The sequence below is a fragment of the Prionailurus viverrinus genome, chromosome E3 (genome assembly GCF_022837055.1).
Source record: "Prionailurus viverrinus isolate Anna chromosome E3, UM_Priviv_1.0, whole genome shotgun sequence".
In the NCBI taxonomy this organism is placed as follows: Eukaryota; Metazoa; Chordata; class Mammalia; order Carnivora; family Felidae; genus Prionailurus; species Prionailurus viverrinus.
The window spans coordinates 13,312,690-13,329,943 of NC_062576.1; the positions used below are offsets into that span (position 1 = coordinate 13,312,690).

The following is a 17,254-nucleotide window of genomic DNA, read 5'->3' on the forward strand; positions in this document are numbered from 1 at the left end:
AGAGAGAGAGAATGGGTGGGGGAATGCCAGAGAGAGAGAGGGAGAGAGAGAATCCCAAGTAGGCTCCCTGCAGAGCCCGACATGGGGCTTGATCTCAAGACCGTGAGATCATGTCCTGAACCAAAATCAAGAGTTGGACACTCAACTGACTGAGCCACCCAGGTGCCACGCTTTTTATGTAGTTTTGAGAAATTCAAAAATATATTTTGGATACAAAACTTTTCTCAGATATATATACTTGGCAGATAGTTTTCCATTCTGTGATATGTCTCTTCATTTTCTTAACAGTGTCTTTTGAAGAGCAGAAGTTTTAATTTTTGATGAGGTATAATTTATCACTTTATTCTTTTATGGATTGTGCTTTTGGCATCATGTCTAAGAAATCTTTGCTTAACCTAAGTCACACAAGTTTTCCCCTCTGTTTTCTTTTAGAAGTTGTGTAGTTCTTGTGGCACCTGGGTGGCTCAGTTGGTTGAGTGTCCAACTTCAGCTCAGGTCACGATCTCACAGTCCATGAGTTCCAGCCACATGTCGGGCTTTGTGCTGACAGCTCAGAGTCTGGTGCCCACTTCGGATTCTGTGTCTCCCTGTTTCTCTGCCCCTGCCCCATTCACACTCTGTCTTTCTCTCTTTCTAAAATAAATAAACATTTAAAAGAAAAAAAAAGTTGCATAGTTCTAGATTTTACATTTAGGTTTATGACACATTTTTACTTAATTTTTCTAATTAGACTGAGATGTGAATCAGAATTATTATTATTGTTGTTGTTGTTGTCGTCGTCGTTATTATTTTAAGTAAGCTCCACACCCAGTGTGGGGCTTGAACTCAGAATCCTGAGGTTAAGAGTCACGTGTTCCACCAACCAAGCCAGCCAGGATGCCCTGAATCAAAATAAATTTTTTGCATATATAGACACAAGTACACACACACACACACACACACACACACACACACATACACACACACACTACTTGTCCCATCAGCATTTCTCCACAGAATTGTATTTGTGTTTTTGCTGAAAACCAGTTGTCCAGTTATATGTGGGTCTATTCCCGTACTCTGTTGTGTTCCATCGGTCTGTTTTTCTGTTTTCATGCCAGTACAGGATTACAGTTACTGTAAGGCAGTGTGAAAGGCAGAAGTGTTGGGTCCCTTAGTTATTCCTCTCCTAACCTGCTTTCCTGTGATAGCTTGTTGATTTGTCTCCTGCACCCCCACTAAACAGCCTAAGTTCAGGGACCCTTTCTTATGTATTTCTAATGGGTGGCAAAGTGTCTGGTACAGAGTAGGTTTCTTTTTTTTTATTTTTGGGACAGAGAGAGACAAAGCATGAACGGGGGAGGGGCAGAGAGAGAGGGAGACACAGAATCGGAAACAGGCTCCAGGCTCTGAGCCATCAGCCCAGAGCCTGATGCGGGGCTCGAACTCACGGACCGTGAGATCGTGACCTGGCTGAAGTCGGATGCTTAACCGACTGCGCCACCCAGGCACCCCGGTTTCTTTTTTTTTAATTAGGAATTATTATTTCAAAAAAAAGTTTTTAAATGTTTATTTATTTTTGAGAGAGAGAGGAATACTCTCTCTCAGAGTACAAGCAGGGGAGGGGCAGAGAGAGAGGGAGACACAGAATCTGAAGCAGGTTCTGTCAGCACAGATCCCGATGTGGGGCCTGAACCCACGAACCTGGAATCATGACCTGAGCCAAGATTGGACGCTTAGCCGACTGAGCCACCCAGGTGCCCCATGAATTTGGAATTGTTTTTGAATGCTGTATTGGTTATTTTGTTTGTAAATTCCTACACACACAGTCTCCTTACTAAAAAGTTCAGTTCCTGAAGGTGTGTTCAGAAGGCTAGAGTAGGGGCTAGTGTCACCATGTCCGGACAGAGTTAAGTTTTGAAAGAGCTGTATGTTTTGTTTCTTTCTAGTTTTTCACTTCTTACAATCGCTATAAACACTCTCACTTCATTTGCACTTAAGGGAAGAGATGGAATCAGTGTTCGTAAAACCATTCGAAAATAAGTGCAAATGCAATACAGAAAGCCAAGAAAGGACTTGACAAACCAAAATGACAGAACACAGCCGGGAACGCTCTTTGATGGTGACAGGCCGAGGCGCTTTTTCTTACTTCCTTGCCCTGGCTTCTTTGTTATTTCTTTCCAAGTCCCTGAGATCAGATAGCTTACAGAAGAGGCTGTTTCCGCTGTACCCCTCTTTCCCACATTACATACACATGGGCTTGTGCAGACACACATGCCACAGATGCTTTGTAAGTGATAGGCTGCTCTCAGATTAGTTTGGTTGGAAAAATCAGATGGAGACTCTCTCTCTAAAACCCATTTCATGCAAGGCAGGCAAATTGTGCCCTCATTTTCTATTGTCTCTGGCTTCATCTGTAATCAGCAAATGCAGCCCCGCCGCTGAGACAGTGCTTCATCTGCAGTTTGTCGCTCTCCCCTAGTCTGCACAACACTGAACTATCTCATTTTGAAATTCAGGAGTGGCAGAAGAAGCCTTTGGTGAGAGATTATAATTTGAGAGCAGGGAAAGTCAAGAGCAAGATCACCTGTTTTGTGGAAGTCTGGGTGTTGAAGGAAATAGTCGGTCTCCTGAGCCTCTCCGCGTGTGTGCCACTGTGACCCTCCCCTCCATCGCCAGTGACCTAAAAATCACATAATTTCAACTACTCATGAAACCTATTCCCATCTGTTATGCGTAGCTTGTGTGCTTACCCCCTCGATTGCCAGCAAATACGTCTAAATCTTTTTACTTCCTAGCCAGCCTTCTGTTGTTGGCTGGCTGGCTTTCTTGCTTGCTTCCCTGATTGTCAAATGAATGCCTTAAAACATTTTCTTCCAGACATCTTCCTTATTCTTCCGACCTCCCTACTCTCCCTCCCAGTGTTTGTCTGCTAAATGCTTCCTCTGCCAAGTATGGGGCATAGTCACCTTGTTTTCCAAAAGCACTGCAGGTCATTTGGATGCACACTAATTTTCTCTGGGAATTGCTAGCCTGCATCGTGGTAGACAAGTGAGCCGACTGGCCTTTGAAAGTCATCATTCGTTGAGGGTAAAGATTTATTCTATAAAACACACAGTTTCATTCCCACATTGTAGCGGTGCTTTGTAGACCACCCAGGTTTCTTTCAGGAAATTCTTAAATTAGTTGCTCATAGTTTGTTGGTGAATGGATATATGCACACATACACACGCATATAATCATGTGCATAGCTCTTCAGAATGTTGTAAGGTGAGTAATTTATAATCAGTATTTTTGTCTTTGATTCTTGTCGCTCATAGTGGACATTTTTTTTGTCATTTTTCCTCCAAGACATTCAGTGAGACATTACATGATTATTTTACTTTATACATGGTAAGTAGCCAGTAAATGTTTACAGAGGGAAAGAATAAACAGCAGCCTGGTGTATTCAAGAATTATACCAAAGTGTCTATGCAGCAATTTATAAATAAAATGATATCTTTGAGAGAATAAAGGTAATTTCTCATCTTTGGAAATACAAACTGCTTATATAATAAAAACCTTTTAAAGACTCTTGATTTCTTACCTCTTAAACCACCACCTTTACACACACTTTGATCCTTTCTCTCCTCCTCTTCCCCCACCAACACCCTCCAGAGTTGAAAATCTCAATATTAATTGGAACTAAGATGATTGTACTTGCTGCTGCTAAGACTTCGGCAGGTCTCTTACAAGCTAATGTCACGGCATGGGGTCCATTTGCTCTGTGTAGCTATTCTGTGGTGCGGTGAGAATGCCTTGATTAATATGCTACATGAAAATAAAATGGATTTGGAAAAAATTATACCATACTCTCATAAATATTAATTCACATTTGTATGGAATTGCACATAATTTTCAATATACTTTGGAGCACCTTCCGTATGAAAGGAGATTTGGTCTCCAAAGAGAATGGCATAATTTTTTTAAAAGCGCAGTTGATACATTATTAAGTATCATTTGTTTATTAATCTGATACTCTACATGCATATAATGTGGGCAGTAGGTGGGTTGTGTGACAAAGAGAGGAGTGTTTTTTTTTTTTTTTAACCCCGTGGGGAGTTGCTACATTACTCTTAGCAGAAATAGTACAACTGAGCACATTGCTTAGAAGCAGTCCACGATGCAACTCACCTGGCTGCTTCTGCTAGCATTGCGTCATTCCTGAGTATCTTTTCATGATAACTGACTGTTTTGGTTGCATGTGATGTTAAACGCAGCGTAGTTTGAGCTGAGCAGATGTCTGACATAGCTGACTGTGGTAGTGGACGCTGGAGAAAGGAATAAATACAGCAGACATTTATTGAACACTTACCATGTGTTAGGCATAGTGTACAAGGTTCTGAGACTGTGGAATCAATGCCCATGTGATCACTTCGATCCCAACTTGTCCCCTAAACACTGACCACCACATCCTCGTTGGCCCGGAGAGCTGCCTCTTCAATGGCAGAGGGTAAATCATCTGCACTGACAGCAGCTAGAAGTTAGACCAGAAGCCACTCATTTGCCTTATGAGATTGGTATTTTTGATGTCTTCTTGCTCCAGGGATAAGGCCTTTTACCCCTTCTGGGGTTTCTTGCTGTTTGCTGTGATCTTGTTTCAGCGATGCCTGCTAGGTTCCTTGGTTTCCTGTTTCAGTGAACTTTTCTAGTTTGCTTCACTCTGTGGTAGTGCCAGCTTGGGGTGTTGTTAACTCACTGTTGCGGCTTAATAGGTTTGGATAGTTTAACCAGTTGTCTCACTTATTTATCTAGCAAACATGAACATATATACCACCTGTTATTTGCCTGACTCTCTATGTGAAGCATTGGGGTTACTGAGATGAATGGTAACTTAGTCTGTGCCCTGATTCTTTTAAGGGGTCATGCTGCCAGCTGCCTCAGGGCCTTGGCATAAGCTGTTCTCTCTGCTCAGACTTTCAGAACTAGGTCAAATGGTAGTCATCTCCTCAGCACCAACCCACTCTGCTGGATGAGACCATTTTCCCCAATTTTAGCTCCTTTTTTCTTTCCTTTAGAGCAGATAGTTCAGTTTGCAGTGAAATATTTGTGTGATTTGATTAGTATTTGTCCCTAAATTTTAAGCTCCATGAGGTGGGGATTTTTTCCACACAGGATTGTTTACCCAGTGCCTCTTGGACAATGCTAAGTTTGTACTTGGTATGGACTGGGTGCACACAGAATACTTGTTGAATGTGTGATGGCTTGAGAACAGCACTTTGCATTATAGGAAAGGTCTTCCTGAATGGGCAGCCCTGGTAAGAGTCCTTTAGGAAATGGGTGTGTGTGTGGACAGTAGGGCTTTGAGGCAGATGTAAAGGTCCCAGGTTCCGTACTTATTAGTATCAGCCCTGGCTGATCTGGGGAAAGAGCTTGAGGAACAGCGTGTATCTCAAATGGGCAGTGCTGGATATTGGGAAGCAGTAGGATAGAGAACTCCCCAGGGACAGAAGACTGTAAAGGAAGAGAGAGGGGGAAGGGGTAGGGGAGGTGGGAGAAGGGAAGGGGAAGAGAGAGAGAGAGAGAGGTATTTTTAAGGAGAAGGTAAAGGGAAACTTCCCTTTTAGTTATTGTTTGTTTTAATGTACCTTTGTTTAGGACCACGGAAACAATTTATTTGTATAGGAGGTGAGGCTCCATGAAAGAGTATTGTTGTGTAAATAGGATCATGTCTACTCATTTACAAGTGACTGAGTGCTAAATCTCTTTTAATTTCAGTGCTTAATGTGTACAACATTTCTCAGGGTTCAAAGGACATTCACTCATGTCCTACCAGTGGAGTACTTCAAGTGTCCTAAGGAATAATGGCAGTGTCAGGCTGTGGACCCAGGTCTTTTAGTATTTCAGTAGATTCTGAGCTGTCTGCAGGCCCAGAGCTCGCTAGATCTCATAGCCTCAAATGCCCGCCTCTAGGCTCTACAGATGCTGCTTCCTATTCCAGGACATCCATTACCCTTCTCCTACCCTTTCTACCCGCCCCGCCCAACCACACACAACAATAAATGAAAAGTTGCTGTAGATCTTGGTGATAATATTGTTGTTACATTTTGCAGAGAACTGGGAATTAAGGATGCTCAGAGGAACTTGTGGTAAAAATATATAATGCATTAAGGAAACATTTTAATCATATGAATTGATAGTTTCTTTCTTGCTGGCTCATGTCCACCTGGCCTGGTATAGTCGGTCTTTTTTTTTTTTTTTTTTTTTTTTTTTTATCATGCATGCACTTAGTACTTCTTTTCTGAAACATAATTGACGTACCTACTTGGAAAGTGAGTGTATTGAGCCTCCTTGGGGAATGTCATTGTGTGCTGGACCTAGCTGAGAATCACACTGAAAGCCACTAAGCAGTGAAATCACTTTTAATGGACAGATGCTTTGTGCTTTGTTGACTTTTCTGCCCAACCAGAATAGAAAGGATCTATTTGTGGTGGCATTAGGGATTCAGAAAAATTGAGAGCCATGTTTTTCAGTTTTAGGTATTCTCATATCCTGCTTTCCTGCTTTCTTCTCTCCCTTCTTATAACCCCATTTAGCCTGTTTTTTGGATGTGACCTTAGACACCTGTGTAACCATCATTTCCCTTTCCTTCTCTTCTTTTCTATAGAAAGATGTAGCACTTAAGCCTCAGGAACGTGTGGAGAAACGCCAGACCCCTCTGACCAAGAAGAAACGAGAAGCACTTACTAACGGCCTGGCCTTTCATTCTAAGAAGAGTAGACTCAGCCACCCACATCATTACAGCTCAGACCGAGAGAATGACCGCAACCTCTGCCAGCACCTTGGGAAGAGGAAGAAGATGCCGAAGGGACTCAGACAGGTGAGGAAGTGTGGGTTTGTCCTTTTCTGTGGCTAGAAGATCCCTGCTTCAGATACCTGCCCCTCTGTGGTTCTTCCTGACAGGTGGAGAAGACGTCCTCGTTGGGCTGCTGGAGGGTTGCCCCTCAGAGTTGTGTAAACAAGCCAAGCTCAGAGTTTTTATTACTTTTGAAACTTCAGTGTTGGTATCCTTGTCGTCAGATGTGTTCACTGCAACAAAGCTTGATGCTGGTGCTACTGGTGTGTGGGGCAGACTGGCTGGCAGGGCAGAGATCTTCATAATTGGGACCAATGGAACGGGCAGGTGTGATCACATACATTGTGGATTTCAAGGTTCTGAGGTGTTAAAAATGTTTGTCCACACGCAGGCAGTGCCTTGCATCAGATTTCTGCTTTCCAGAGCAGCTCAAGTATTGTGGCATGTGGGAGAGCAGTGGCGAAGAAACGAATTTGCCTTTCAGTTCTTCAGCTGTTCTCATAGTCCATAATTCAGGACTGTCTTTGTGGATTGTATGAAAGTCTGGTGATAGAGCCTACTGGTCTGTTAATAATTAGGTTTCAGTGATCCACAAGAAAATATAGCTCTTGGCATTTGGGGAGCCTTTCTGCCTGTGGAAATCCCCACATGAGATAGATTAATAATGAGAAACGAAGCTGTTTATAGCAATTTTTTCTGCACAAATCCAGAGGCTTTAGTGCCAGCTGAGTTACCTGTGTCCTGGGTGTGTTTTGTTTGTTTTTGGCGGGACCACTGGGTGGGATTGACTATCACTTGAAGGAAGCAGAGGAAGGGAATGTGGTTCACAGAGCAGGTGCTGCTAATTAGAAGCCAAACAGGTAATTTCCAGTTTGCAGATGTTTCTTTGCAGAGGGAGAAATCCGGGATCTTATAAAACAGTGGTTCCAAAGCTTCACAGATCATTAGAATCATATTATGAGTGTTAGTAAACACACACTTCTGGCCCCTCCTTAGGACCTAATCTCTAGGGGGCAAGGCACAGAACTTGGTGGTCTTAGAAATTTCCTATTTGATAACGGCCAGGCCAGTTTGGAAATCATTCTTCTAAAGCATCAAGAGTGAATTTTTGGTGGTGATTTTTAGTGAAAAGATTGGAAAGAGCAAAAGGCTCAATATGATGTAGCCTCTGCAATTAGAGCTGGGGTCACAGTTCAGCCTGATGGGTAATGAGAGAGGTATATTGCCCAGAAAACATCTAAAGTGATGGATGTCAGTCAGCGTGGACGCAGAAGGATCTCAGGGAAGCGTCCCCACATCTGATACACAGGGAATGTTTTCTGAAGGCACATATGTGTCCTGAAATGAAATGCCAGAATGGTGTTGTAATAGTGACTATTAACATTTATCTGATGCATACCATGTTACAGTCATTAACAAGGGAGTATGATCTGTCATTCTCACAATGACCCCGGGTAGTGGGTGATAAGATGTCTACTTTCCAGATGGGGAAACTGGATCTCAAAGAGGTAAAGTGACTTATCTCAGGCCTCTCACAATGAGATATGAGCCAGGGTTTAGACCCAGATTTCTTTGTATTGCTCTGTTTTCCCTGTATATTCTGCCTCCTTTGTTTGAGAAAAGGATTGTGCATGAAGAGAAAGAGAACTCCAGGTCACAGGTTGGAGGGGGTCTTACAAGTATTTCTAGGAACTATGTGAGTAGTTAAGTCATAGGGAGTGACTTTGATTATAGAAATGGTGTATGAACGCATAGGAAGAAACATGATAAACTACCAAGTTCAGAGGGCAGAGAAAGAGCTGGAAAGCTTGAACGCAACCACATTTGTATAAAGATTTCTTTTTTTTATTTTAAAAATAATTGTTTGTGGAAAGAGTGGAGTGAGGGAGGAAGGACTAGGGTCTATAAAAGGTGATATTCCTGTGGTATATGTGGCTCCCAACCCACGCTTCTCTGTATGAGGTATGTGAGAAAGGTCATTCTTCCCGCTGGAGAGAGGCTGCAGTGTGACCACTACCACTCCCCCAGGTCCTCCCTCCCAACAGGGTTGGAGGAAGGCTTCCTACCTTCCAGACAAGAAACCAATTTAATCCTGAGTCTACAGTAAACTCTGGTTCCTCATCCTTGACTCTCTAATCCCAGACTTCATTTGACTTTTCCACTCTCTGTGCTCAAAATTCTTCTTTCTCCCTTGTCCTCGTGTGATCATCAAAGAAGGCCAGGACTTGTGTGTCTCAGATTCAGGTAGCTTTTGGTTCTAATGGTCATCCTTCTGGTACAAAATGGCACTTGAAGTCAGAGCTATCCTTCTTTTAGGCAAAATATTTGAAAAGCAATTATTTTGACTGACTCCTTATGAATCATGGAGAAGGAAAGAATGAATCGTACCTTTCTGGTCAATGTAAGAGTTTTCAAAACAAGTGGTGTTTTTCTTATCTTCAGTGTTGATGCCAAAATATACTCCCCAAATCGAGTGTTGTGTTTCTAGTAGGAAGGGAAGCAGAAGTTGATAACTGAAATAAAGCTCTAATACTTTTCAATTGTAGTCTTCCTAGAATCACATGTACTATTTTGAAACCTTGAACAAATCACTGTGTGTTGCTGGAAGGTGAGGGGTTTGGCCTAGGTGATTTCTCAAGCTCCTCTCTCTGAGTTCCATGGTTCTTTAAATTGATGAACAACACAGAGACACATAATGTTTTCAAGGTCTATAAAGGAAGACTGCAGGAGGTCTGAGTGTATTTCAGTTCGGAGTCTCTAGTTGATAATTGTGTGAAGACATTTAAAAGAGAAAAGTAGGAGGCAGAGGCATGGCTACGTGTGTGTTGCCCAGACAGGTGCTCTCTGTTGTGTGATCATTGGTAAAAGATGACACACACAGGTGCTTAAGGGCCACAGCACATGCTCAAAAGCTTGTGCTAACGGTACTGGACGTTGCTTTCCTGTTGTGCTAGATGCATGGACACATCACAGTTACTTTTTCCCTTGCCTTTGCCTCCTACCAGATAAAGTAGCTGAATCTGACCATCTTAACTGGGAGGGGGCCTTGAGATGAGAATGTTCTTGAGGAGAATTTCAAAATTAATGGATTGTTGCTTAGTGCCTCTTACTGAGGGAGTTATAATCGGAAGAACTACAGAGGAAAGAGGGCCGTAGGAGGTGAGAATTTCGTCTTTATTTTTGACTTGGTGAGAGTGGATTAGGTTTGCATCTTATTAGGAAATGGTACTTCCTGAGCAGGCACCTTAATGCACAGCTTTCCTGTAATTATGGGAAGATGTTACTCCTTCATAGAGAGGAAATAATAAGATTTTTCTTTTTTCTGAGAATCCGTTGAAGGCAACTAATCTTTTTACCAGGAGAGTGCAATTATATACTTTTATAAGAGAGATGCGTAGTTCTAAAATCAAGCTGCTTTTTCCTTCTCTTGCCTGATTATGAAACCTCAATTCTTGTGGTATTTTCTCATACTGGGAAAAGAAAGCTTTTTAACTGGCACTTAACCACCCCAGTGGAACTTACTTGTTGGATTATGTTGTTAAGTATAAATACATACTCACGTAGAGGATGCTGCGCTGGCAGCTGTCTTTTAAAATGGCTGCACCTTTTTATATGGCAGGTTTGAACATTCTCTTTAATTTCCAAAGGGGGTTTTAAAAAGGAAAAGAGGAATAAGTTAACTTTTACAAAAGAATGCACGTCTTTCTGACCCCCGAGCCTTATATATATCCTGCACAGAACTATTTGCTCATGATGGGAACATTCAGACATTATATTTAAACAGTTTTAGCTTTTAATTTTTAACTAGTACTTTTAAAAAAGTACTAGTAAAGATGTGTGGTAGAGTTTTTGTCCCCCTCTTTACTTAGACTTGGGACTGGGAAACCAGAACAGAGGCTGCCCAGGTTGTCTGTGTAAGGAGCCTGATTCTCTACCTGCCAGACTAAGTCACAGTGAAACTGCTAAGGGACACAATGAAGTGACCCATGGCCAAACCCTCTAGCCAACTTAGGACTTCCTCAGAAGCATTTTTGGAAAATGTAACTCTTCCCAGGGCGTTGAGTTTTCTTTCAGTATATCTCACTTCTAGACCACAGGAGAGGATTTAAAATTTTACTACTTTGTAGTTGAAAACACAGAGAGCAAAGGAGTTTTAAAAATAGAGAAGCAATGAGGAAAAGTTAATGGGAGTTAGGAGAACTCTCAGATTTGGCTCAGAATCGGTGTTCTTATACTTCCATTTAGTCCATTAGCCTGCCTTTTCTCTCTCTAGTAGGAACTGAACCAGAGGAAAAAGGCTTAAATGAACTAGGAGGAATTTTTAGGCCATATGAACTCTTACAACAAACAGATACCAGAATGGATCATCAAAATAAACCACAGAGTCTCCCTCCTAACTGAATTTCAGTTTCTAAAAAGGCATTCAGCTAAGGATGGGATTTCTGAGACAAAGAGGCAACCTACTGAGATTGCTTCTCGCCACAGGAGGATACCATTTGAAAGGGAAGTAAAGGGATTTGGGAATATTTCAGGAGCCTAGCAGGTAGACTCTAACTTTGCTGATGAGAATGGCTTGTGTGGTTTAAAAATCTTTATACAAGTTGATATGGGTGCTTGTAAGGAGTGGAAGTTGGGTCCTCTCTTTGAGAATCTAGTATGGTGGAATCAGACTATGTGGAGAATTTATAGCTGACACTGTAGATACCAAAAATGTATTCTGATGCCTAGGAAGAAGAGGGACTGATCCCGGTGCCGAGTCTTTAAAGTTAGAGCTGTTGTGGTTGCATCTGCTTTTTGTATTGCCTTTGCATGTTGGCCTTATGTGGAATAAGGTGGCTGTGTTGGCGGCACAGAAGGGCCCAGGTGACCGAGCCATCAGCTGTGCTTCCATCCATCCTGCTAGAGCAGTCTGTCTCTGCCCATGCTTGGTCCCGATGAGAGCGTTCGCTATCGGAAGCTGATCCTTTATTTCAGTGTGACTGACTCAGGTTGTGTGACGACTGCTTTGTGACATTGTTACTAGTAGAAATTAACTTGCAAAGGAGGATTTATAACGTGCAACTTTGATTAAACAGATCCAGTTCAAGTCCTATTTCGGAAGACGGCTAATTAGTTTTGGGTAGAAATCCAGCCTGAAATCACACAGGTATTTATCCAGCTTGACTCAAGAGCCTACAGATTTCTGGAAATCAGAACATTTGAAACACTAATGCAATTAGGGATTATACTTTGGTAATGAAAAGACCTGTGAACCTCGTGAGGTCCTCTTTCATAAATACATTCGTTATAGTGGTTAAATGACTGGAGGTACATTGAGCTAGTGTCAAGACATTGAGCTGCAATTAAACCGTTTTTATTTCATACTTGGGACTTTCATGTTCAGTGTGTTCTTGGAATTTCGTTTGCTTTTTTCAAAAATTGTGTTGTCACATGAAGGTTACAAACTGAGATAGTAAATAAAATCCTCTGTTTTTCCTGCTGATGAATTTAAGTTGCACATTATTTTTTTCCCCTTTGCTTAAACTACAGAAAGAGGAATAAAAACAGCTAATAAAAGGTTGGGAGGAGAAAGACTGGCTTATAACTGCTCTTGGAATGTTGATTAACTCGAAATACGGATAAGATGTCAGATTTTAATATCTCGAGGAACCCACAATCCAGGCTTGTCTCTGTTCAGAATTAGGTGTGTATTGTATTGGAGGTATTTGGAAAACATGGGACTAACACAGTAGCAAGTTACATGAATGTTTTTGTTGTTGTTTTAATTTGGGCATTTGGAGACAGCGACAGGTTTTTGTTTTTGTTTTTTTTTTAAGATCTAGAATTCTGGTTTTGTGTCTCCTGTCTCCTTAGCTTGTTGTCTGGGATATATTCCACCAGTCCTGGATGTTGGTAAGAGTGATAATAAGCATTATTTGACCTCAGTGAGACAGATGTTTGGAGTGATGTGGCCAGGAATAAATCTTAACCCAAGTGACATAGATAATATTTAATTAAAAATTTGGTAAAAATTGACTAAAAGAGGACATAGCACATTGACTACCACCTCATAAAACAAAACCTACAGAGAGAAGACAGGTTGAACTGGAAAAGGATCTGCATGCAATTTAAAAAATGCTTGAGTGATCCTGAGACCTATAGAAATGGCTCCATTGAAAAAAAAAAAAGAAACAATAGTGGTACTCTCTAAATCCCAGAGTAAGAATATATTATATGTGTGTATGCACGGAACTTTATTAAGGCCCATTTAAATTCTGTATGTCGTGGGGCATCTGGGTGGCTCGGTCGGTGAGTTTGGGCCTCGTGCCGGGCTCTGTGCTGACAGCTCAGAGCCTGGACCTTGTTTCGGATTCTGCTTCTCCCTTTCTCTCTGCCCCTCCCCTACTCATGCCCAATCTCTCTCAAAAATAAACAAACATTAAGAAAAAAAATTTTTTTTAAATCCTACATATTGTTAGAGGAGTAAGAAGGATCAAGCCAGAGAAATGGTTTTCAGCTCTGTCCACCATAAATTTCTATGGTATGGGTGATCGGAGACCGAGGGAGTGTGTTTTCCCTTTACACCACACTTCTGATAGTTGCTGGGGGCTGATAGGACTTCCTTTCTCTATTTAAGACTGCATTTTGTGTTCATTTAATTTTAAGTTTTTCCCTCTTCCGATGATACGATGTTATCCGCACGTGGCCAGATCTTAGTTGCAAAATGCGAAACAAGCCTCCATGCGTTCTGCATTCTAATCTCCGCTCACAGCCCTCCCGTCTCCACACAAGCCTGCACATGACAGGTAGTGAGTGGGAGGTGGGAGTGGGTGGGTGGCTGTGTGGTTTGCAGTGGTGGTGGTGGGGAGCCGAGCAGATGGCTGTGATAGCCACATGTTGCGAGATTCCCGTGGGAGTTGATGGTGGTGACAGGCGACTCACAATGTGCTATTTACAGTTTGGGTTTGCAGTCTTTCAGTGACATCTGAATGCTCTTTAGCAACTGCTTTCATTACTGCCTTTCGAGGAGCTGCTAATTGAAAATGAAATTGTGGGTGGGCTCTAAGGCAGGCACAGGCAGCTCTCTGTGGTAAATGTTGCCTGAGAACTGTCGGATGTCTTGATGCCCAATTTGTAATTCTTTTTCCAAGGAGGAAAAGCCAAAGGTGCATTTGAAGACTCGGTGTGTGCTCCTAGGCAGAGCTGACTGCCTCATCCTGCCCAGAGAGCCAAATGTGCACTCACTGGGCTGGAAACCAAGCCATCTGCCCATGGCTCACCTTTGTGTGGTTCTTGTTAAATGTGAATAACTGCGTAAGGTTCTTATTTTAAGTCTGCTGACATCTTGTACTCTCTGTTAGTTTTTTGTAGGACATCATCCTTCCTTTTTCCTCTGCTCTTCTCTGTGCAGGAGAAAATGATTATCTGATCTCTTGAACCTTGAGATATTATATACAAGGTCTCGCATAGAACTTTCCTTCCTATAAACCTTTTCCTATGATACCATTCTGTTGAGGGCATTTGGGGGCCTCTGGGCACAATGAGGGAAGAGGAAGGTGGTTGATTTGATTGGACTTTGCCAGTGGATGATGTTCTTGATTCTTTTATGACTGCTTCCAGCTGTGGGATTGTCATTTATACTTCATCTTCAGAGTTGTTAGCTAAAGCGTCAGTAGCATTTCTGAAATGGTAGCTTTTGTAAGTGTTGATATGCCAAATTATTTTATTGGCCATTCTGAAAATAGTTTTGCACAGAGGAATCTTGTGCTGAACAAGGAATGACCTCCCTCTTGGAAGTATTGTTAGCTATCTTTTTAATTAAATATGAAGATAGATACAATATTACCATTCTTTTTAGCTTTCCCTTGAACATTTCATTTCAGTGAATACTGTCTGAGACAGAACTGCACTAAATTCTGTGCTCTGTTTGAGTAGGACTGATATTTGCTTTTAGACAGTCCCTGAAGCTCGGGCTGTGGGGACCTGATGGCACACCCTTTGCTGTGCTTAACCCTCAGTCCCACTAGACCTGCCTTACCATGGGAACCCAGCTGTTTTAATGTACTTGAGTTACTGCTGGGTCCTAATGATGTTTAAAAGAACCTAGTTTTGGTATTCTAAATGATCCTAGAGCATTGCCTATTGATGCAAGTATTGATAAATTTTCTATGTCAAGCAGATATAAGAAAGTCTTGCAAGAGCTCTGGGTCTTTACCCACGTAGGGCTCTGTGCACATCCTTACCCTAGTACTCATAAACACACATGGAGAGGACACCAGAATGACTCACAAACACGGGCAAGTCTGTCAGGGCCCACCTGGTGTCTTTTAGGAGCCCTGCCTTGTGGCCCGCTGAGACACAGCCTGCAGTCATTGGTCACAGCTCTGCAGAAGCTGCCACTTTGCCCTCGTGTCTGCCTCCAGGGACGCAGATGTGGCGGGTCATTCTGTGACCGCTGCACCTGCATTTGCTCAGGAAGTGCTCGTGTCATAGGTCTTGAAATCATGTAATACAAACCTGGACAGGTCCTAATTGCTGGTGATGGTTCTGAGTGGCTGAGATTGGCTGTAATTAGATTGAGAGGCAATTAGCTGTGTGGATAGGGAACATACAGAATAATGTTTCTCAAAGGGTGGTCTTTGGACCACCTATGTCGTGATAGCTCCAGGGGTCTTGTTAGCAGACACATTCCCAGGCATCACCCCTGTGTGGAGCCAGAGTCCCTTGGGTGGGGGCCAGAATGTGGCACCAGCTTCCTCAGGTGACTCCAGTGCACGTGCTGCCAAGAATCAGACTTGCAAGTGAACTGACTTGTCCTATTGCTTATTTTTAGAAAAGGGAAAAGGAACAGTATTATGTTGTTTGCAAAACTGGTAACAAATCTTAAATTTTTAAACCACTTCTTGTGTGAAAATAATTTATCAATACTAGGATCTATTCATGTTCTGTGTATTTATTTGCCAGTTAAGGTTTTTTTTCCCCAAACTGGCAAAAAGAAATATTTCTTCTAAATGCTGTAGACATTATATTACAAAAAATTAATGTTTTCAAATTGACTGCTTTTTCGTAGGAGTGTACTGGAATATCCCTTTGGTAGAACAATTATGTTATATTCCCTTCTCTGTAAATCTACCAGCTCCCTCAAATAATGCAGCTTTTTATACATATGGTAACGGGACATTTTTCATTCTGCATATTTCTCTGTTTTCAGCACTACATTGGCTTGTAAGTTGTGTGAGTACTCCATATTAAAAAAACTGGTGGTGTTGGGGGGCAAGTGTGAGTGAGATCTGATAATTCTGGCTATGCATTGGTGGGGGCTGAAGACCATTAACTGTTTTCTCCATTACCAAGAAAGCTTCAGTGTAATAAAATGTTATACTTGAATTTCTGGTTTGGGCTCAACAAATTCAAAGGGAAATATTTTCCTTCCTGAAACCAAACAGAATGAAGGTCCCCCGAAGAATTTTTGTTTAAGTAGCAGAACCTATACTTAGGATTTAACAGCTGCCCGAGGTGTGTCAACAGTAGGTAGTATTTGTTTTTAATGCACTGATTGTGCTCTGAGGCCAGACAGGCTGTTCCCCTGGAGCTGAGTGCCGAATGATCTACTGAGTAGTTGCTAACGAAACTGCCACCCTGTACGAGTAAGACCCCTAATAACAACTTCGGATTTTAAATAGAAGTACTGTCCTTTGGCTTCCCTGAGAAGTAACGAAGGTGATGAGAAGAGCCCCTGACGCTCAGGTGTAATATAAAGCGGGGTAACAGGCCAGCACGCATTGCTGGAAGGTTGAATGGTGCTTTTTGAAAACGAAGCAGCCCTGGTACGCTTTCCGTTAAACACGCAGAGTTCGTCCTAGAGTTCCCCTGTACAACATAGAGATGATCGCTGTCAAGCTTTTTAAAGCAGACAAGTCTATTTTCTAATTGAAAGGTGGTATAATAAAGAGTTAAGCAGCCCGCTTGCAAAATTTATCGTCACCTGCTTCTCACGTCTGCATATGAAAACTCTAAATCTGTATTTGTCACGTGAACAGAGCAGGGGGGAAGACGGACAGAGGCATGGAGGGGTGCATTCAGTCATGTGTGCCAACCGCATGGGGGTATCTGCCCCCTGCTCCCTGGGTTCCGCAGGTTGAGTGAGGAGACGCACTGACAGACCGCACTGTTTTAAGGGAAGGATGTGGACTTGAAATAGCCTTTCCCCAGGATTCTGATCCTGCTCTTCTCCACCTCCTCTTCCAACCTCGCAGCTCATCTTTCTCTTTCCCTTCCTGCCTTTGAGCCTGCCTTCAGGCTAGACCTTCAGCTCTTTGGTTTTCATCTTCCAGACAGCATCTGGAGCCTGCTTCCCGACCCAGACAGACAGAATTGCATGGGAAACCACTTAGGTTTGCTCTCAAAGTTACAAGCGCCCTTTCCACCTCCCGGTTCCCTGCTCTCTTGACCGTGGTGGCC

General features: G+C 42.4%; 1 protein-coding gene across 4 annotated transcripts in view; it reads left to right on the plus strand.

The window, feature by feature from the left end:
* Positions 1 to 17,254, plus strand: part of AUTS2 (activator of transcription and developmental regulator AUTS2) — a 1,124,374-nt gene that overhangs the window by 271,289 nt on the left and 835,831 nt on the right. For all 4 annotated transcript variants that reach the window (XM_047838413.1, XM_047838415.1, XM_047838416.1 and 1 more), the window contains exon 2: positions 6,626 to 6,838. In XM_047838413.1, the coding sequence (XP_047694369.1) occupies positions 6,626 to 6,838 (213 nt within the window). The remainder of the gene's footprint in view (positions 1 to 6,625; positions 6,839 to 17,254) is intronic.